The 23555-nt window shown below is 42.9% G+C and overlaps 1 protein-coding gene across 3 annotated transcripts in view; it reads right to left on the bottom strand.

The window, feature by feature from the left end:
- Nucleotides 1–23555, bottom strand: part of nfic (nuclear factor I/C) — a 97839-nt gene that overhangs the window by 22524 nt on the left and 51760 nt on the right. For 2 of the 3 annotated variants that reach the window (XM_036521529.1, XM_036521528.1), the window contains exons 3-4: nucleotides 3361–3432; nucleotides 1075–1149 (exon numbers count right to left, since the gene is read on the bottom strand). In XM_036521529.1, the coding sequence (XP_036377422.1) occupies nucleotides 1075–1149; nucleotides 3361–3432 (147 nt within the window). The remainder of the gene's footprint in view (nucleotides 1–1074; nucleotides 1150–3360; nucleotides 3433–23555) is intronic. The other variant, XM_036521530.1, reaches the window with a different exon arrangement.

The following is a 23555-nucleotide window of genomic DNA, read 5'->3' on the forward strand; positions in this document are numbered from 1 at the left end:
CCGTAGTAATGAGTGGGCCTCTCTAAACTCTGTGAAGTGTGAGTAATATCACAGGGCAATTAGGAGCTGGATTGCTGAGTGGGGCTCTGTTAATTTGAAGGTAATTCAGTATTAATGTACAGCCTAGTGAGCTGAGCTCTAAGTTCTGTCTACGCAAACATGAAAACTCCTATAGGAGCTAGAGGGATCTGTTTAGATTGTTGTGCATTTTCTGCTATTTGTATCTCATAAATGCCTTTTAATATATCGGTACTGCTCAATGTATGCTGAATTCAAAAATAAAATGGGGAGTCAAAGGTCATTTCAGTTTTGATAAGGGTGAGGGGCAGGGCAAGAGGACTGCCATAAGTGGCTTGCTTGGAATGTTGTCTGTGATTGCTGCGTTAAGTGTTTTATGTAGTCTTGCCCCCTAATCCCTGTGTCTAAATATCCTGTGAGATATATCGCCACTTCCCTCCCCATCAATGCCTTACATACAGTACCAACCCGCATCTCACTGCACCCTAACCACCCACTGCTTTGTACAGTTTCAGAACTCCTGAATCCTCCATTACTAACACAGACTTGTGTGAAAAGTTTGGACAGAAAGGGAGTAATCTGCAGCCACTGCTCCAATAAGGAGAAGCAGCTCATTTAACTTTGCTCTCATAATGTTAATCACTCAAGCTTTCATGGCCACAGGCCCAGCTCTTTGTTAACAGCAAAAATCAATAGTTGACATAATTCAGGAACAATTTTCATGGAGATAATTTAAACAAACTAGCAACAACATGTTCACTTCCACTTACAGAAAATAAATTAACAAAAAAATGGCAGTATTGACCAGTGTGTGAGTGTGTTCAGACTGCCCATAGTGTCTGCAGTATCATGTTTAGTTCTACATGCTGTACTCAAAAACAGATACAGTGTGTAGATAATTTATAGATATCCACAGATAAAAGACTCAGCAGTTTGTGAAAGATTCAGGTATGCCATGCCATCTGTATGCAAGCACTCATACATCAGACTGCTGCATCAAATAAAAATCAAACATCAAAGCCAACGAAAAACAAAAACAGAATAAAATGGTCTTACTTCTGGAAACTTGCACAAGTTCTGTTACATTAAAAACTCCTGATGTCACAAAGCTTTCCTGAAACTCAGGGGAATCTGCAAGAGACAGAGATGAAGTTACAGCACACTTACACTGATGTATTTAGGGCAAAGCTGACCAAAAGCAAGTTATGATAAAAAAGCTGACCAGTGAATGCACGGACCCTTTAAATATGTATATATAAAAGCAGTAAAAGTAAACAGAGTGATTTATGAGATGACCTCTTGTTGTTCCTCTGCATCAATGATATGTTTAAGACTGAATGGGTTTTCTCAAACACCCTTCTCGTATTTTTTCAGTACATTTAAAACCGAATAAAAATTGCAAGATCACATAACATGGGAGCGTCCACTCTGAAATATGCAGAAGCCTGCCTTGTACGCAGCCACAGTACCATGGCCTCTACTTTGCTGTGGATACCACTGCTCATTCACAGGCATGTACCCAAACACACTCTGTAGCTGAGCTCATCAAAGGGGAATATATCAGAAAAAGAGAAATGAAAAGTAAAAAAGCTTTGATGAACAGAAAGAACCAGGAAAACGACAGGACATTTTGTGTTTTCATTACTTGTCCATGGTGCCCTAATGCCACTGTTTTGAGGTGGTATCATAAATTCTGCATGCTCTGAACCAGGGAGTAGAGAGGGGCCCACAGGGGGCGCTGTGTCCTGTGGATGACAACTTGAATATATTTGGTCTACACTACATACTGTGTGCTTTTGGCAATTACCCAGCTGCAACCCAAATCCTGTGTTTTCTAGCCTCTCTCAGCTGTGGATAGGTAAGAACTTTCACATTCATTACAGTATCTGTGAGGTAACAGTGGTTTTGTGGATGGAATGTGACAAGGGCCTGCTGACAGCCCACTGGACAGTATATTCCACTCACACTTGAGACAGGCACTCCAAAGCGCCCCCTGGTTTTCTCCTGACTGTCCATAGCTGAGAGCCGCACCTGCAGCTCCCTGCGCTGACAAGTGTACTGTGAGAGGGGCTACAGCTTGGCTCCTTCTATTTAACAGCACAATAGGAATAGGGTGGGTAAATGAAGGTGATGCCACCCACAGAATTCATCTCTCCATCTAGACTGATGGCATGGTTTTGGCTGAAATGCAATCTCTCTCTCACCACAGAGCAAGCCTTTCCATGTCCACTGGGGAGATCAATACAGGTAAACACACATCTGATAAACTACGGTCCACAGGACAACAGGCCCACAGGCCAAAAGATGACCTAGCTATGTTATAAGAGGTTATTAAGAGAATTTCTCACACAGCCAACTGTTGCTCCTTCTGTGATGGAATCCTCACCTTCCCACAAAACCAATCAATAACCTTTAAACATTTCAGACATGTTTTCAGTGCACAATGTGTACACGCACTATTGTAATACAACACCAAACTAAGGGCTGGATGTGATGGCCAATGGTGTGGTCTGAGCCAGTACAGGTATTTCAATTCCCATATTGCCCCAAATACGTGAAACCTGAGCCTTCCAACAATAGGATGCATTTCGGTATTGACTTTTCTACGGTAAGGGATTTTTAAAAAATCTGGAAATCTGGAAATAAAAATGGTTTATATAAATTGAAAATAAACACTTGCTGTTAATAACACAGCTAAACTCACTGTCCTCTTTCTCATTTACATTTAATAGACTGACAGCAGAAATGTCTTGTCTCATCGCCTCTGTGTTTGCGGAGAAACATAAAAACACAGCCACCTAATAAACTGAATGCATTCGCTGTTGAAATATACACGGCTATGTTATACAAAGCTGGGAAATTTGACTACAGAGGCAATAATTACAAAAACTGAGCGGGAAAATAATCAAGATGTCATGATGATGCCTAGTGCTGCAAATTGTATTCAAATGAATCTTTCTGCAGAGAGCATCAGATCTCAATATAGATATGAATATCCCCACTGGAGAGCTGAGTTACAGTTGCGTGGGAGCTGGTGTGTCTGGAGGCCCACAGCAGACAAGGACCAACAGAGGAAAATTCCTGAGAAGAATCAAGGACTGCTTCCTGCATTTCCTCAGTAACTGTGCAACTGCTAGTTATTATTCATTGTAAAATACACAGCATGCCAGAAAATATACAATATATTCATAACAACAGAGGTGCAGTAGGAGAGCATGTAAGAGTACTGTTGGGTTCTTTTACACAGTGCTCACAATAGCAGAGGTGCAGAAGAGAGCGTGTACTGTTTGGATCTATATAACAGACGTATGAGTGTGTAAAAATACTGCTGGGTGTTCTTACCCATGGTTGCAGCTCTGCTGTCTTCCTGATCAGAGCCAATACCTGTGCGAGGGCTACTGCTCTGTTCTGCCTCTGAGAGGGAGAGAGAAAGGGTAGAGGGAGAGAAAGAGGGAGTCAGTGGAAAGACATTCACAAATCAACTGTGATCACGTCAACAATCTCTGTTACCGGACAATGGAACAGAAGGGAATAGTTTTGAGAGCATTCCATATGCAATCAGTGAAAAAGCTCAGCTCCGGCTTGGAATGAAAATCCTCTAAAATGTTAGTCTTTAGAAGAAATAGTTACCTTATGAATTTTGTACTGGAGTGAATTCAGAAGACAAGAGGTTTTCTTACACAATTAGAAACACTCTCTTCACCATACCATACAAAAAATGGTCTTATCCTTCTTCTCGTGACTGAAACAATCACTTAATATATGTCAGTGCTATAAGGACATAAATATCATTCTTGGAACATCATTCAACAGTTGATTCACTTCATTTTTTTGTCTTCACAGGGGTTCCAGCATAATTAAAAATGCAAAAATGCACTTTGAGTAAAACCGAGTTTGAAATAACACAGCCTCCAAGAGGACCATTAAAATCAATACGGACACATTCATTGCTACGTGGAGTCGTTTTAAAAGATGTCATTTGTGAAATGAGGTGCAGATACCAAAGAATTGCTTAGTCAGGTGTAACCAGAACAAATACTTTTGCTAAACTGATAGAGCTGTTCAACATTTCAACAGTCCCAGATCTGAATCCATGGATGTGAGGAGTAGAAAAAGCACATGAACAAATGACATCACAAACAACATCCAAAAATGCCAGGATGAGGAACACAGGGGGTCCCAGAGGAGGACAAGTATCTCTTTAACCTCTATTTAGCCTACCAGCTACAATGTTGCTGACAGACTCGAATCAGTCATCATTCACACAAATTACATAAGTGTTTACACAGAATATTAGTTTGAAGAATGACAGAGAAGGGAACCAGATTTCAGCGGCTTGTTAAATTTGGTCATCCCAGAAAAAAGTGCATGAGAGCGCTCATTTATCCTTGATTGCATAATGGACTTTTATGTGATGGGCAACAAATACGTTTCATGTGGTGGTGTGTGCATGGGGATGGTGTGAGACAGTTGGACTGCACAATGATCCATCACTATAATTATAGCAACTTTCTATTGAGTCTGATCTCACACGAAAAAATAAATAAATAACATGTGAGATGGACATCTGTGAATAATAGAACACTTTAACGGTCTTTCTTTATTGTTAACCCGCTCGTTTGGCCAGTGCAGCCATAATCACGGGGATACGGGCTTTTGTGGCCAAGAATATTCAATCCTGCTGCCAAAGCTTAAGAAGCAGCACAGCACCAGAGCAATGACACTGCAGCTTCATTTAGCCTTAAAACCATTTCAGCTTGTGTGTGTTTATTTATTGCTGTACCTTGCAATTTGCTGATAAAATAACCAAATAAATAAAATATGGTCTGACCCTGAGCAGCCATTCCTGACAGTGGAGCCTGAGAAAAGTAGGTTTACCACAAAGAGTCTGGCTTCAGTTAAAAGGAAACACCACTGAATGAATAAGTAACATAAATAAATTGGACTCTCCATCTGATAGGCATGACTCCACTAATGCATAAAAGCCACAGAGACAGCACTCTGCTGCATGTGTTTGAGGTTAGTGCCTGCTGAGGGAAAGGCTCACTGCACACTGCACATGCTCTGTCACGGGACCTCACACCCCACTTCTTTGGGCCTCAGCCTCCCGATGGAAGGAGGCAACAAGGTGAGCCCATGGCAGCAAACCTGGGTCACTGCAGTGCTACCCAGGGGAAACCGTCATGGTCCTAGAGCCACTCCTACTGTGTCTGTTCTTATATTTTCCTTATTTTTTGTCCATTTTTCTGTGATGAACATTCCTGTTCTCCACTGTTGACCCAGCTCCACTTACACAATAATGCACCTCAGGACTGCCAAGTGACAGGTTCCTTAAACGGAGTTGTTTCCGGCTTTTTGAATTGCTAAGTGGTAGCAGGCCACAGGTTAGAAAAGGGGAGTTTTGACAGCTAATGCTCTACACAGAATTGGAATGAAGGCTGTGTCTGTTCAGGAGCAAAGGCCAGAAAGGGTGGGAGCCTGGCAGCTGGCACTGCTAGTCTAAGCCCAGGAGGCTGCAGTTTGACTTCTGCTTGTGTTTGGTTCTGCTGCACTCAATTCCTTGAGTAATGAAAGGAATAAAAATTAAAGTCATTTTGCTTGTAGTCATGAGTCCACTCTGGCCAAGTGGGGGCACTGCCAACTACAGACAGATCCATTCCAATTGTTTCTCCTCTCTTTCACTGTGTTTAATGTAAATCCAATCCTTTCGTTCCAAGAACGGCAGTGGTTACTAGGCAGGCAGCCGTCGGATAGAATCCTTGGCAAGGAGAGACAGAGAGAGAAGGCAGGGAGAGAGAAGAGAGGGGGGAGAGACTGGCACTCACATCATTTTACACATCTCTGCTCACCACCCAGCAGACCAATGCCTTACTTTGACAAGAGAGAGCAAAACCTCCTTCACTATCAAACAAAATGAATGAACAAGTTCGACATAAAATGTTGGTGTATTTCTAACAAAAAAAATTAGGGGTCACTTAAACTAAACATGAGCGTACGTGAAATCACTTGAATGAACAGGGTGAAAAAACCCTACGTCGCCTGGTGATGCAATGAAATGCAGGCTGCAACAACAAAGAAATCAGCCATTTTCTTTCTGGTCGAGAATTTGGGCAGCCATTTTGTACAGCTGCTACCTTGGTCCAACACAGCATATCCCCTGCTGCCCCACCCCCACCCTTCGTGCAATATCCTTTTGTTCATATTTTCTTATTCGTTATTTACTTTTTACAGTGGAATGTGAGAACTCTTTCCTCCGGTTTCCTGTCCCGGTCAGCGCGTCTCAGGGCATAATCTGTGCGCATTCACACCTTTCTGAGCTCTTTCAGTCTCTTCAACTCTCCTTTCTGCCGACTCTTCATTTCAAACTTACTGTAAACACATTTCCCTATTGGTTCCTGTTGTTGCTGTTGCTATTTTCTTTTCACGCACAGTCTTTTTCTGGCGAAGCTTTGCTGAACGGCACTAAGGTTTTTTTTTGGCAGACATTTCATGTGCAGAGGAGTTTGCAGTTGGCAGCCATTTTAGATCGCTCTTTCTACCCGTCTCTCTCTCTCTCTCTCTCTCTCTCTCTCTCTCTTTCTCTCTCTCTCTCTCAGTCTTTCTCTCCCCCTGAGCAAGAATGCACAAAGTACAACTAACCCTGCAGAAGAGTGCCAGCGTTCTCTTGTGCCAATTCCCCTCCAGATGAAAGATGAAAAAGAGAGAAGGAGAAAAAGAGAAGCAGAGGACCGCCAGCTAACTGTTGGCACAGACAGGGGGAGAGAAAGTTTGCAGTTAAATGACCTAACAAGAAAGACATTCCAGTGGAGTAACTGAGGAATTAAAGTGACTAACAGCTAAATAACGACACAGCAAATCTTTACTGAGAGTAGCTGGGGCACAGGCAGTGTGGGGCTTCCCTGCTCTGCTCCCAGCCCAGAAGACTGAAACCTGCCCTGCAGCCAGCCGAGCACAGTTGCCCATGGGAATTTCCCCCACACTACTCAGCCCGTACATGCAGGAGGGAACTTCAAATTTAGTAAACTGTAAACCTGTAACCAGTAAACTGTATGTAATTACCCCCACATACGCACACATAGACTATTAGTGTTGACTTGGTGATTTTGGGCTCTTGTCCATCACTACAGAAGAGGCAGCCTTTCTCTAGCTCTGAGTATGCAGACAAACTGAGAAACTGCTGTGCATGGGTCCTGAAGCAGTTACACCCTGATTATTCTGCTACACTGTAAACAGACTTTTCTACAAACCACCAGCATTTTTAAGTCACAAATACCACACCCTTCGCTAAGAAACCTCACAGAAAGGATGGCCAATGCACCATTCTAGTCCAGTGGTATCAGCTCCAATCATCATGTCAGTATTTTCTCTCACCAGCTATTACAATGATCTGGTATGGATATAATGTACCAGAGGGACTTTGTTTTAGTCAACTTTATTTTCAGGCTGTTTTTTATTTTAGTAAACAAGTCATAAATACATTACTACTTATTAATTATGTATGCCTTTGTTTTTAAAATCATAAATTCATGGTAAAAAAGCTGTAAACAGGAAGTAACATTTCCTGGTAAAACATCTGACATCGGTTGTTTTGTCAGGAACATTAATGTTGAAACAACTATGAATATCTGAGAAGAAAAATTATTGTATTAATTTATCACCTATTATCTACTTTCTGCTTACTATCAATTGTCTGACTATTTAACAAAGTCATAGTTAATTAGCAGATAGAAGCAGAGTAGTGACCAGCATATTTATGAAATTTTCCAATAGTAAACCCAGATCAATAAAATCTATTTCTTCTGTGAAAGTTATGGCATAACCTGTTTAATTGACGACCATCAACTGGAGGTCCAAAACTTTGAAACCAAACCAAAATAGAGCAATCAATTCTGACCCAGTTTGGAGATGATAGCATCTCTGTACTGTGAAACACGGTAATCACTGTAATGTACTTTCTAGGACTATTGACTCTGGTCCAGGGGCACTGTCTCAGCTCAATCGGGCCTTGCAGAGTGGAGAGTGGGATAAAATTACCTCAGTTGCCCCCAATGAATACACACAGTTCTTCAGTTCACTGTTGCAGCTGTAAAAGCTGCTATTCTAAATTAATAAAAACAAAAAGTTCTTCATTAAGCTATTTAACTATACAAATGCAAGTTAACACATAACCCTCTCAAGTCACTGCAAGGTACTAAAATATTTCCAGTGTTTAAACATCACAGTGACTAACTGTGCATATATATATATATATATATATATATATATATATATATATATATATATAAACATATTTTGTTGTAAGTAACTGACAGTTTTTTTGCGAATGTGGTGTTATTGAGTTATAAATGATTAGTCTACACCACTATGAGGCAGGAAGAGCTGAGGAGAGCTAAAGTGATTATGATAACAGCATACTTCTCTGGTCTTCTTTTCTGTTTGGTACTGAGGTTCTTCAGTGTGCTTCTGTTGCATTGGGCTAAGTATCCCGCAGAACCTGACTGCAGAGAGGCCACTTTGATCAATATATCTCTAAAATACAGCATCCAGCACCTCCTCCATATTTCACCCTCCCTATCCACCCTCCTCTCTTTCTCCCTCCAGCACTCTCATTCTAATTCATCCTCAAATCTGATTTATTGACATGACATAAATACCCTGTAGCCAATGCAGAATGCTCTAACACTCTCTCGCTCTCTCTCTCTTTCTCTCTCTCTCTCTCATTCTGAGTTTCTGTCTTTCCCTTTATTTCTTCTCTGTCCCTCTGTGCTCTTTTCTCTCTAACTCCTATACCTGCTACCTGAAAGAGCGCTATGGGCCTCAGCAAAGGCACACTTACTCATGTTGCTGATCAATATTCAAATAGGATAGAAGAACCACAGAAACAGGACACTGCTTAGTGAATTGAAAAAATAAGCAGCTGCTAATAGCCTGTGAGGAACTGAATCTGTAGGGAAAATTTGGTGGGTCTGATATTAACTCTAATAAGCATCTTGGCACTTTTAACTTTAATGTGTTGTCCTAATATATTAACAAGGCGGCAGCTAATTTGCGCAGGACTTCATTTTTGCTTTGAACTACCAATTTGTAACCATGTGCTCCCTACATGAGGCAGCTGGCAGACGTTAAGTTTTCACCAGTCTTTTGGATATTTCAGGTTAAACATTCATATTGCTTGGAGGTTACTGTTGGAATGCATACACCAGAACCACTATACCGTCGAAGGAGAACCGCTTTAAAAAAGTGTTGATGCAGAACTGGAGAGCCCTCAGTCAGCTTGGAGGCATTCTATTAATTCATTCAAGAAATCTGCTGAACAAGGACGACTCAGGAAGGAGCTGCAGTGGTACTTTAAATTAATGCACCCACTTTTTATGTGCTAAAGCATCGGCGTGTCCTATATAGAGTCTCGGTGTGGGTATGCTGTGAGGTGCCCAGGCCTTAAGTCATGTCTGTCAAATACACAATGCAGCTCTCAGGCTGATAAACAGCACTGGCCTGCTGTAAACCACAGCTGGAAAATGAGTGAGACAAAGAGAAAGAAAAGATGAGAGGAAATAATGAAGAAAAGAAACTGGAAAACAGAGGGGGCGGGGGATACGGAAATACAGGCACAGAGAGGATATTAATTTGTGTGAGATTGTGACAAGCACGTGAAAATAGCAGGCAAAAAAGGAGCAGTTCATGTCAACCTGGCAGACGTGTGCCACACAGCTGCACAACTCAAAGGATGGTTGCCACCCATGTCCCAGGCTGAGATTTCTGGAAAGGGGCGGGTCTCTGCGGGTGTCAGGGCATTTTGTAAGTGAAAATGGTGGGTGCGATAAGTGGTCCAGCTGACCTTTTCTTGCAGATTGCTGTTTTCTGCAGCAGGAGGTGTTTGAGGGGAGGGGGGCACTGACAGTAATGATACACTGAGCATCCGCTCAAAATGGGGGCAACGACCAACAGCTGTCAGCTGGGGAAGATCACAGACATGTGCACCGGCACACAATTAAAACACAAACACACACACGCGCATACACACGATGCCACTGCACAAGCCAGTACTCCAGTGGCATCAAAGGTGCGATCCTGCCTTGGGTCAGCCTCTTGGAGAAAACAAACAAACAAAAAAACAACGCAAAGGGCAACCACACAGAGAACCCTGCAAGGAAGATGTCCAAAATCTGGAAGCCATACTTTATAAGAAACAGTATTTGATGGTTTAACATTAAGGGAAAAAGCCAGAGAGTCTCCCGACTCCAATTAGCGCTGTCAGGCTGAGCTGTTCCAGCAGAGGTCAAGGGGATTTTTATTCTAACACTGAGCGCTATTAAACAACAGTAGTGACTGGTCCTGATGTTTAATAGCCTGAGAGAAGGCCTCACTTGTATTGTGGGTAAGGAATTATAAAACTATTTTTCCTGCTTTTCCGCAAGCCACAATATAAAATCCAGATGGGAACGCCGTGTTCTCTTTAAGTTATTTTTGGATGGATTTCATAGACGTATTAAAATATATATTTATATAAAATGGTTGAAACCACCCACCATCCCCTTTAGATTGGCAATAAAGATTTCTCCCTGCAATGTTTTCCATTTGAGCATAACATGTCATTTGCAGGGACTCATGAGGGAGCACACACACAAAAACTCATACTGGCAATTACTGTGGACACACACACACACACACACACACACACACACACAGCCATAATGATACACATCAGAGTTGTATCAGACACACACCCTACATTTACGAACAATCCAACATCCCAGCCTTCATCACACAGATTTAACCTGAATGTTATTAAGCCACATTCAGAAGGAGGCTAGTTTCCCTCTGTGTGTATGTGTGCTCCTGTGTGTGTAGGTGCTCCCTTTTGTGTATGTGCTCCTGTGTGAGTGCATGTGTGTGTGTGTGTGTGTGTCCCTATGCCTGCATGTGCACCTCTGTTTGTATATGCACTCCTCTGTGTGCATGTGCATGTGTGCTCAGGACATGCAGCTGCATCCTTACATCCTGTGGCAAGCTTGCAGCCTCCACCAGTCCAAAACGACAAAATGCACTCACATATTAATGGGACAATAATGTTTCTGAACAGCTATCCACACAGACAGCGTCGAATCAGAGCGCCAGCTGCCGTGTGAATGATGGAGACCTGATTTTGCAGCAGTAGCAGCAGCAGCAGCGCAGAATGGAAGGAGAGGCATGCGCCGGCACACTGCTGGGAGGCGCTGGGTGAGAGTGCGTTCTGCTCCTGCTCTCCCGCGCCGCTTCCCCCCTGACGACGGGCCAGCGAGTGTGTGGCGCTATTTGTGTTGGGCGCTCGTACCTGGGCTGGCGGCGCAGCCTGTTTGGATTGGAAGAGGGAGACGCCGACGCGGCTGGAGGCTGCCCACCACCAGGACCCTCAACAGAGAAGAATTACCCCGGCGATCTGCTTCACGCTCCCTGTCTCCATTCACTGCAAATCCATTTCAAATAGGCTTTTTGGGCATGCCAACAATGTAATATATCCATAACAAATACAAAACCTTCTCTCTGTGGTCAAACCCTCAAAGGCTACCTCTCTGATCCTTTCGTCTCTGCCCCGTGTCTCAATTTTCAGCTCAGTTCAAGTAGACTTTACCGGAATGACAATAATGTTTGCCAAAGCACTTAATTGACGTCAAACAATACTATTCAGAAACCACAATAGTAAACTCATAAGAGCTAGACAATCAAAGGGCTCCCTCCCCCAGGATGTAAATCTTTCACCCGCTGTTACTCTCTCTTTCTCTCTTCTGTGGTTGGACCCCCGACAGCCCCTTCTCTGTACTCTCCAAAGAAAAGAGGAGAGTTACGCTGTATGTGTGGTCTCGGCCGCTGACGAACGCCTCAGGAGCATGGACGTCTGCGGTACATTTATGGCACCATTTTTGCTTTCACGCACTACCTCACAGCTTGAGGACAGGTGAGGGAGGGGGGCTGCGTCTTCATTAAAATTACCATTGCTTTTTTTAAACTTAAATAAATTAATTTAGGTAAATTTAGGTAAACTTCTTTTTTTGGTGAAACTACTACATTACTACAATACTACGTATTGTTACAAATGAAAGTCCCATTCTCACCACATGGCACAGTGTGGAAGAGCAGGACAACAGTGTAGTTGTGACCTTCTGATTCAGCCTATACACATTTGGGTGACCCAAATAAGGTGCACACTGATGCACGACCACCTGCAGGAAGAAGCATGCAGACCCTCTTTACTGTCACACTCACAACAGCAGGCCTGTCCTGGTGTCACTTGATCTGCTAAGCTTAGAGTGGCAGTCTCAGAAGACATTAACAAGTACAGAATGTTACACAAGGTGCAACTCCTCATGTAACATAAGTGTTTATGAATTTTCATAAAACACTAGAACAATGCTGAGTTCATCAATAACATGTATTAACATGCATTAAAACTGTACTACAGCAGGTTGATTGAGAGGGCTGTTCAGCACGTCTCCAAAATGATTTTTTATAAAACACTGCAATAATGCAGAGTTCAGCAATAACATGTAGTAGCATGATTGCTATCAATCGGCAATTTTTAACCTGTGTCGGATCATTCATTGGCAGCACTGGGGTTGCACATTTGATCTGAACCGGTCCAGCAGTCGTATGCGAGTTGTGCTGTGAGTAGGAGAGGCAGAGGGGAAAGCTAATGAGGTTCAGATTGGGAGGTCTGAGGCTTGCATGTTTACACCACATGTGAGAGGCGAAACAGTGGCTAGTAGGAGAGAAACCAACCAGAGTGGTTTGTGTGAGTGTGCTGGTGTTTTAGAGAGATATCATCACTGCCTGTCCACCAGCACACAAATCTGTAGGCTGTCAAACTGCAGCTTGTCTCCATCCATGTTACAGCCAGACTCAGATGCTGATGACAACAGCACGGGGTTATTCACAAGTCCATGCCATCTAATAGTGTGAGCGAATTCAAATTGCATTAAAATAGTATTTTCAACTGTTTTAATACACATCTGTGGAAAGTACAGGCTGGGTTACAGTTATGCAGTAAAAAACTTAAAATAGTATTTTTTTGACTGATTGCACTGTAAATGTACATACTCAGGGGATGGAAAGGTCCTGCCTGGATTGTGTCTGTAAGTGACAAGAGGCCCTGTCACAGAAAGAGTGCTGCTTTCAAAGCACTGGGGACTGGAGTGAAAACACCAATCTGGAGGTTATGTGGCACTCCAGAACAGGTCTCTAAAACATGGACATAAGAATTCCACACATATCATTCAGCAGACCAAAATTCTGTTGAAATCTATGCTTTAACATAGTCAGCTGAATGATGATGTTGAAGGAAACGTATCCAAAAAAAATCCAGTATTCATATGTGCGTAAATTAAACATGAACTAAAAAAAAGTCATTGACATTTTATATTTTTATAGGAAATGCTGCAACTGTCATCACACATTTTTAACAAGTATTTAAATAGAAGTACCAAATGAGTAACACAAAAAACACAGTAATATGTGCGAGTAAATATTTACATGACAGAATGGAAGGATAAATGGAAACTTAAGTGTGATGCTGCAATGTGTGATAATGATTAATCACTTATGTGTCAGTTTGCTTCCCCTTTTTCATTTTTGAAATCTCATTTTATTGTTTTGAAACTTCACATACATTTTTTCCAAATAAATCCATCCTGAGAACCTTCTAATTTTAGGCAAGATAAAAAAAAAACACGAAGGAGATTTTGAGACGTTGTGCACTTTTAGCCTTGTGCTGAACTGGCAAACAACAAATAGTGCTGCCTACTTGTGGTCTTGCCCTTTCAGTCATACCCTGGTGTCAGGACGTGATACGCCAAAACAGACACTCTCCGTCCTTCCCTTTCATTTCCACATTGAACTGCTCACATCACAGGCTTGGGAAGCAGGCAGAGGGTAAGATCCAGTGCATTAGATGGCTTCAGGCAGCTCTCCCACAGTGCAGTGTGTTTGGACAGTGCTGAGTAGATGGCAGCTCTAGTTGGAGCAGCGTGGCTTGGCTGAGGGGGATGCCGGCCTGGCCTCCAGGACAGAGAGGAGGGAATCCCCATGGAGAGCAGACAGCCGGCTCAGAGGCACCTGCCATGACCGAGATGGGGGCAACGGAGGGAGGAGCGCTGGGGCACAGAAGAGGGCATGGCACTGGGCACCGGCACTCTGAGTGGGAGGGCCGCGTAGGATGACAGTTATCTTATCTTTCTTCTAAATTTTTGATCCCTCCATTACATGGACGTCACGTCTACCCAGGTCGGAGGGCGGGGTGATTATCTGTGCGGGCAGCACAGTTCTCCAGGATTCTGTTACCACAGATTGCGCAGAAGAGACGTTACTGCTGATTTCATTATCTGATTCAGTGGAATTAGGGGGAAAATCCACGTATTTACCACCAATCTACACTCTACAGTGAAAACATAACCTCTGGGCCTTCCTTGGCTCAGCACGTTGAGTGCGAAGAAAACAAAGCAAAAAGGAAAAGCACCACAAAAGGGAACAACGCTGTATTACCGTCCAGTAACGCATTACTGAAAACGCATTATGGTCAGAATTATCATCATAATAACTGCCACATGCAAACATTTGACTACAGCTATAAATACAATGACAACCAGAACAGTCAGCATGCCATAGAACTAGGCAATGAAATGGTTCTCTGTATGCACCTCTGATTAATGTGCCACTGCAGCTTTAACACCATGGACTAAACTGAGACAGATGCACTAAAGGAAAATATTACCGACTATGCAACCAGAGGAAGATGTAAAAAAAAAGACAATGACTCGGTTGAAAAATCTAATCAAGAATAAACTGTTCAGGGCAGACTGTACTGACAGAGAGTGAAAACACAAGGGGGGGGGGGGGGGGGGGGGGGCTTGGTAGGGGCTATGACATAGCACTTGTCCTGAAATGCCCTTTGATACATGCCTGTTCTCTCCCTTTCCCAGCTCTCTCTCCCCCCTCTCTCTCTCTTACTCTCTCTCTCTCTCTTGCACTCTTTTGCTCTCTCTCTCTCTCTGTCTGTCCCCTCCCAGCTCTGTCTCTTGCAGTCCTTCTCTACCTTTCCCCCATTCACTCTCCTTTGCTCTTTCCTTCTCAGGACGCCATTTTAAGAAACATACAATTGAACGGACTTGAGAAAATGGCCTCAGGAACAGCTTAAAAAGCGTGTTGACCACAACCCAAGTTCCATTCCATGCCATTAGGAAGCTTCCACCCCCCTATCTGTCCCTCAAATGGCCAAAGCAGAGTCCCCTGTAGGGGCCGCTGATGACAGACAATTTTTGAACTCCTCACAGTCACTCCCACACATGTGGCATATCATGTTCACCTCTGACACACATCTGAACAAAACCCTTTTATAAACTCATATTCCAACACTGTTTTCAACATGTATAATGTGTGGATGGTTAAGGAAAGCTGTAATATCTGTTGCTTATAATGTAAGTTGTCCTGTTATCAAAAAGGGTAATCCTGGTGGGAAAAGATACTTCCATTCACATTCATTGCTAAATCTGCCCCTGAATATGCAATGGGACCACTCACCACACTGGGTATGTCGAGTGGATAGCACTGCCAGACAACAGTGACACACACTGCGGCAGCTGCCACCCCTGGGTCAAAATGGATGCCTGATCCATATTTTACAGAGCCGTATTGATGGCACTATGGTGTAATTGTGCCATCTGACTTCTTTTGCTGAGTAGTACTCATACAGTGACACATGCACTAACTTCAGTGTAAAAGGCACCAGGAAAGGGAGCTGGATGTTACAAACTGAGCATCATCCACACATTAGTTCAACACTGAATCTCCAGGTATGACACACTCAGACAGGACTGTGTGTCCTATAACTGGGGCTCATCTGCAAATGTGAGTTAAAGCACACATCATCATGTCAATAAACTCTCCAAACCAAACAAGAGAATCTCCAGCTTATGCTCTATATCTCATACCCCCTAAAAACGACTGGCACATAGAGGTGTTTGGTACAAAAGGCCCTGCATATTGGAGCAGTCTCATAATGCTATTCAGCAGCATCTGTAAAATGCCTGCTTACAAAGCTTCCTGTGGCAAAGTAAAATTCATTAATACTCATATAAGAAATGCTGTTATTATTATATGAACCTCTGGTTAAGGGATCCTCAAAAGGTCGTGTCTTTCACACACGGTCATCTCAATTCAACATGAGTGCAACAAAATACCTGACACATTAACATAAAAACAGATCTGCGCTGCTGGGGAGTGGAGACGCCTCACTCTGCAGAGTGCTCTGGGCTGCCCTGGGAGATGCCTATTAATAGCAATGGAAACCCTGGGCTGGGGATGATCAATACGAGAGAGACAGACGGAGAGTGGAAGCCAGGAAACCCAATCCAGGAGTCTAGCAGAGTGTCTGTGGCTGGGAAACTGCAGGTAGAGCACTCATCGGCTCTGGGGCTCTGAGGCTGACCCACACAGGAGCTCCCTTTCACACGCCGCCTCCTGCAATCACTGCTGCCCCTGGTGATCTGGCCTTAGATCCCAGCACTGATTTCAGATCCAAACCAGAAATTAAAAATTCAAAAAGGGTCTGTGTATGTGTGTGTGTGTGTGTGTGTGTGTGTGAATGTGCATGTGCAAATGTGTGCGGCTACGTGTGTGCGCATGGCCATTGTATAATTTTGGCTCTTCTTCTCAGCAGTAGGGCTCTCTCTGCCGTACATATTTTCAGGATTTGGAAGGAAATTATAGGAGGTCCTCCATTACATTGGATGCCCCCTGGCTTCAATACAGGAATGGCCTGTGCAACCTTTTGGAGTCCTTTTCTAAAAGTGGTCCAAAATAGTTTGAAAACCCCTTTGCAGCCAATGCAAATAGCTGATGATGTAAACAGCAACTGTACTCGCACACCAATTAATTTTTTAGCTATGCTGCACTTCAACAACGCGTAGCACAGTATGTACTGAGACGTGCAATTATAGTTTCAATAGTTCCGATTCACCACGTGTAATTCAACTGACTGAAGCTTGCACTCCCTCGAGCACAAGAAACGTACAATTGAGACCATGGAATGCAGTTAACAGCTCTATCGAATGAGTCTGTCCTTTTGATTAAAACAATCTATGTCTGTAAATCATCAGTGCTGAATTAATTAAATGGCACTCCTTTGGATGGATGCTTTGGCGAGGTATTGTAATGGAGCTTTTGGTTTCAAATCTGAAATTCCAGATAAATGCCAGAGCTTTAGCAGGAGCACATTAGGAGGAGGTACAGCAACAGGTCATTCCAGGATTTTTTTCTCAGTCTTTTTTCTTGTAGCTACGAATGTTTTTATATCTCAGACAGCAAACTTACTCCACTCGGGCGCTGTTTACCCACAGATCCTGCACTTCCTCAGAGCCCTGTCTCCACACTGCTCCACTCACTCTGCCAGGCAGTTGTAGAGTAATTTATGGGACAGAAATCCCTGGAAAGGGGTGGAGGCTGATGGGGGAGGGGGGGGACTATGGGTGAGCGCAGCTGTGTAACTCAAACCCCCAAAACAGCTGGTGCCAGCGCTTTCTCTCTCTGAGTAATCTCACATGCTTTTTATTCCAAATAAACAGGCATATAAAATATTCCATATTTCGGGGTTGGCTTAAGTATACAAGTATAGGTTTTCCTGTGCTCAATCACTTTAATAAGGGTCGGGATGGTGAGAGAAGGCAGAGGGGGGCAAAGGCAGGCTGCAGTGTGAGGCAGATATCAAGTTCATTGTAACTCACCCCCTCGCCAGCCCAGCATTTAAGCTTTCTGAGACCTCTCCTGTTCCTGTTGCCCCATAAAATGTGATCTGGACCAAAGTGCGGACATAGGGAAACAGACAGAGGTTTTTTTCCCCCCACTGCTTGCTAAGCAGTCCTTTCTCACTGGTAACATCATCCACGGCAATTTAACGGAAGAGTTACATTTCATGCCCCTATAAAAAAAGGCAAAAAATGCTAAAAGAAAAAAAGGAGCTTTGAAACTTTAAGAATAATTTTCCTAGTCCTTAAATATCAGTCTCCCTTCCAACAGCAACAATTTGACTTTTTCTTTTTCCCACCCAAGATTAAAGCTTTTTAAAGGGTGCATACAGCACCGAGTTCTCCTCTCCTCGTACTACCTTATATCAATTCCATTATACTTCGTGCACGTTCACCCTCACCAGCACTCCCTTCACCCCATCCATTGCTCATTTTTCACTGTGAATAACCTCATTTAACATTCTGTATTTACTCCAGCACAAATAGCTGAAGCCTGAAACATCCTGCAGGAACTGGTGCAAGTACAGCACACTGCTGCAAAGCAGCTAAAGAGGTTCTCAAACTGATTGGTGTCAGTGCAGCTAGACCCAGTAAAAGTAATGTAAACCAGAGCTATTGTGGTATTGAGAGTATGATAAACACACTGCTGTGGCAGCTCTACACAGGGTCCCACGCCGAGAGGTCCCCTCAACGCTCCCCCTCTCCTCGATGTACACAGGGCAAGGGAAAGGCTGGACAGAAAGAGTAACAACACAAAAGAGCAGAGGAAACAGTAAAAGACAAAGACTGTAAGAAAAAAATAAATAAAAGGGCTTCCCTGAAGCTCCCCGTGGCTTCCCTTCCTGACCCCCTCAGCAACAACAGTGTTCAGGGAAAGAGGAACCGGCGGGCACTGTGCGCATGGGGGTATAAACATCCTCATATTTCTGACAAAACGTGGAGAGTGGAAAAAAAGAAAAGTGGAAAAAAAACTGAGATGACCTGTGTGTTGGTTGCTGCTGTCTAAAGGGTGACTATTGCCGCAGTGGCCTTTTTGGGTTCTCATTGATCGTTAATTCCAACCTTTTTCAGTCCAAGATAGCAGACAGACGCTTCAAAAAATACCCTGGCTTTTGAAAGTATGAACTGATTAGATGAAGACATCTTTCGTACATTTGCTTCAAATTTTAAAAAAATGCATCTTTAAATTAGTTTTTGATATCAATAGAAAATGCATTTCTGTGAGTAGAGTCAAGGCCATTCCAACATAAACACAGTCCTCTAACAGCTGAAGATTAGGTCAGCACACCTGACTGGAAAATGGTCTGACACAGAACAAGAAACAGCGCTCTGACTCCTTATGGCTGTCCCCTGGCACGCCACTCGATTCCAGCTCCATCAGTCCTCCTGTCCTGTGTCTCCTCCTCCGCTCTCCCTCTCCCTTGCACCCCTCCTGCTCCCTCTTCCCCATCCTTCACTCTCTCCCTCCCTCTCCATCTGTTACACACCAGCTGCTCTTGGTTCCACCACTGCTCCGTCCATGCTAATGGCCCATCGCATTATTTATGGTCTGCAGATATCAGCTGTCACAGGAGGGCTCTTCACAGCCTGCTCGCTGGGACACTGCTGCCCGCTGTGCCAGGTAGCGAGGTGGCGGACTCCCAGGTAAGGGGATCCACTATCTCATCACGCTTATACAGAGTTACTTTAGAATCTTGTCATGATAATTCATTATTGAGCCATTTTATCAAACAGTAATACACATCTTTGACTTACATTTACAAGTACAGACTATATTTCTGAAGAAACTTGCCATGGGGTGGTATGTTGTTTCCCATAGCTTATCTGTATGTACACTCTTCCAAGTGCTTTTTAAAAGTTTATATTTATTCACTGTCAAAGGGGTCAGTATGAAGAACATACCTCTAGTGAGGGGGCAAAAATTTGCCTGGGCGGATATTTGTTTCATGACATTCCTGAACTATCAGCACTCTTCCTGTCTCCAAGCCCTCCGTATATGGAGAGTGTTCAGGATTCTCACAACCTGCAGTGTGATTACTGGAAAGGTCATCTTCCTGGCTGAGTGGAGTTCTGCTTGTTGTGGATCCCTGCTCAGATATGTTCTAATTCAGTCTACCCAGACTAATGTATTTACCTATGCTATTAAACCTCATTTCAGTCTTTATTAATACATATTACTTACACATAAGAAGAGTGGAAAGGTGCACGTAACCAAGGAGACTACAGAGGTGCATCTAACTAAGAGCAGACTGGGATTAAGGGAAATGGCTAACTAATAATTGGTACTTGTGGATTTGAGCATATTTAAATAATCAATTATTCGGAGAGGGTATGTGAACCATATTGTCTTGATGACAACCACGGATCCTTGAGAGTTGAGGGAGGGGCTGCACGCTGTGTCTGAAACCTGCATCCAGCCCACAGTACTGTAGAACTAGGTTGGGTTGAACTCTCTCTGCTTTCCCCGAGGACCAGGTCTGTGCATTTGGAGCTCAGTAGCTAAGAGGATCAGGGGAGGTGAGAGATTTATTATTCATTCCCACTTAAACCGCCGCCTCATATTACCCCTGTTAAGTCCTCAGTCTGAGGCTGACATATAAATCTGTTTCCCCTCAGTCCTCAGTGCAGGCTGTTACTGCAATATCCATGCAGTCAGGCCGCAACTCTGCCACTCTGCTGCAACAGAGCCCCACTCCGCGATCCCACTCACTCGCTAATCAAGCCACTGCAATCACTGCCAGCGTTTCAATTAAGATGATAAAGAAGGTAAACAGACTTCCCATTTTCAAACACAAAAAAGGGCTATCAGATGTAAAGGGAGATAATATATTTGTGATGACTCACTTAAGGCATGTTACAAAACCAGATTTAAAACATCAGAATTTCTTTAAACATCATTCTTCTTTCAAGATCTGTGAAAAAAAGATGTTTTGCTTTTAATGACCAAAATTGATGGAATAAATCAGCCCAATAAAAAAGTAATAAATATTTTCAGAACACTTTACCTTACTTCATCCATCAATGTCTAAACATAAATCATTTACCATTTAGTGAGAAAGGACAAGAGCGCAATCAAAGGGTCTGACCACAACAATGTCAAGTCGAGTCACTTTTATTTACATAGCACATTTAAAAACAACAGGAGTTGACCCAAAGTGCCTTCCAGTCAAGGCAGATGGATTGAGTGTATATGAATAATTTCTCCTGAACTATTTACTTTCTTGGGAAAGCGACTGTAGCGAAGGGCAAGAGCAGTCAGCCCACCCGGGTGTACGGGGGACCAAACTGCAGCTTTGACCGCAACACCAAAGAGCCAGGCTCGTTGGTATGCCAGTCAGAGCACATACTGAACTGTAGTGACAGCACTCTGTCACAGCGACTTTGTTTAAGCTAAGTGTGCTATCCCTGTGGCTGAGACATTTTTTCCAACATGTAATTATCACTAACGATGCAAGCTAGCTATTGGTATCTTTTTCAATTAGGTCACAAACAACAGACTGGTGAATTGTCTATTGTAGAGTATTACGCTGTCTGTTGTAAGAAATACTATGCTGGAACTCAGTAAATCTAATTATTAGCTACCCTGAAACACAGACTAACTCAGACTGAGATATACCATTATTTTACATAGCTGATTGGATACTAGTCCCTTTTGGTTAGTTTTTTGATAGGATTCTCAGCATGACAAAAGAAGGATGTTTTTGATGGCACGTGGCTTCCATAAATGAAGAGGGTGATAAATATTTTTTCTCTGTCCAACTGTATTACTGTAAAAAAATAATAATAATACAAAATTAAAATGAAAAGTTAAACTTGTTTGCCTTGGGAGAAGCAGGTGGTTATTGCCACTACGTCATGCAACAATTATGCGACTATGCGACAATTCCATTGTCCGTTTCAATAAATCAGATGAGTGAGATAATGAGGTATCACACTGCTATAATGCAGGAGATTCGGGAAAGATGCAAAAAGTGTCATGTTAACACATAGTCACAACTGCGTCGTACAAAAACACACACGAAATAATGAAACGTATAAAACCCTATGTTGACCGTGAAATGAAAAGAAAACAGCATGTACACACTTGTCTGACAAAAAAACAGCTAGATGAAAATACACTGAAGCGGTCTGACGCAGCAGTCACTTAAGCGTTAAAACGGGCATCAGATATCAGAACACATTATAAATCTCCTCATAGACAAGCCGCAATTTTTAGCCTAGATAATGGATTAAAGCCTGGATATCAAAGTTACTATTTGTCAGAGCCACAACTGTTAATCTCAATGTAGGATACACCTTGAAAGGTACAACCAGAAAAACTGCAGCAATAACAACCGACGGTGCTTCATTTGTCGCTAAGAAAATTGATTCATAGTTACAGTTTTGCTGAAAAAAAAAGCTGATGAAAGTAACACCCTACCATTGCACTGGATATTAGCAAACATCCTTAGGAAAGTTTCGTTCTCTACATGACGTGATGGGCGTAGCTGAATTGATCAGGTGTGGCTCGGGCGAGGACCACCAGCAGTTTCGGGTTTAGTGTGAGAAATCTTAATCCAGTACGGAGATTTGGTTTTACACAGTAATGTACCATGGGCTCCGCTACAGCGCATATTAGCACATTTTCTCGACGTTTTTAAGCCACTCCAAAAAGTCGTTGGGCTTAGGAAAACTGATCGCTATTCGTTCTTAGATGATATTTGTTCTTATGATTGGTTGCTCTCTGTAGCATTTTGTGGGATATCGCTCAGCATTCGTGTTTCCTTGCAAAGCAAGGAAAGCACTGTCTGCACGCTTTACATGGCTGTCAAAACATTCCCTGTCAAAGTTCAGTTCATACAGAGCAGCGTCGGCAGAGGTGACTACTGTCTCTTTCCAAACATACAGAAAGTCCAAGGCAAACCCTCGATGCTACGGCTGCTTCCCCACACGTTTCTGTAAAGTCCTGGACGAGCTGAATGAGAATTATTGCGGCTGATTCAGTGTTTTTTTTTTAATTATGACACACGCATCTGATGAATAATCCATTCCTCATTGAGGTGGGTGGAATGGAAGAGCTCTACTCACATCAGGGAGATAAGGATCTGTAGATTTAGAATTGGACAATGCTCTGCAGAATTGGCTCGGAAAATCCGTTAAAATACTGATTTGAGTTTGTGGAAATTAGTAAGTCATCTTCCAAAAATTTCAAAATGTCAATGATCCCATCAACTTACATAAGTGAAGCAGGCTTCTCCGCACTTGCAAAGATTAGGCGCCACAATCGAAATCGATTTTCTCTCCAACACACGTAAGTCCCTTCGAATTTCCGTCCCAAGCATAGGCTATAACTTCATGGAGCTAGTGTCTCAGATAGCCATACATCAAACCAGTAGCCAGGAAATGAAATACATGCAATAAATAGGTTGACATTATTTACGCTAAAATGTATTTTGTGGGTATTTGGATCTACATACTGTATAGTTACAGGTAGCTTATGTATGTGTTTGGTGGGGTGGTGCGCGATACAATAGTTATGTGGTTAATTACGGTTGTAAATTTGACTTTAGGTTCACATAACCGAATACCACTGGTCAAGAGTATAAAGAGGGATGATTAGCGATTAGTGGCCTTTGAGAATCTGCTTGTAAGAATCAACTGCTTACAAAGTTAACAACCCCGCTGGACAAAACTGCCCCATAAGCACATGTAACGTCAATGAACAACATATTATAACTACTCTAACATGCATATCATTATAAGTATCCTACTTTGAAGAAGGTTAAA

Source organism: Megalops cyprinoides, chromosome 2, assembly GCF_013368585.1.
Source record: "Megalops cyprinoides isolate fMegCyp1 chromosome 2, fMegCyp1.pri, whole genome shotgun sequence".
NCBI classification, from domain to species: domain Eukaryota; kingdom Metazoa; phylum Chordata; class Actinopteri; order Elopiformes; family Megalopidae; genus Megalops; species Megalops cyprinoides.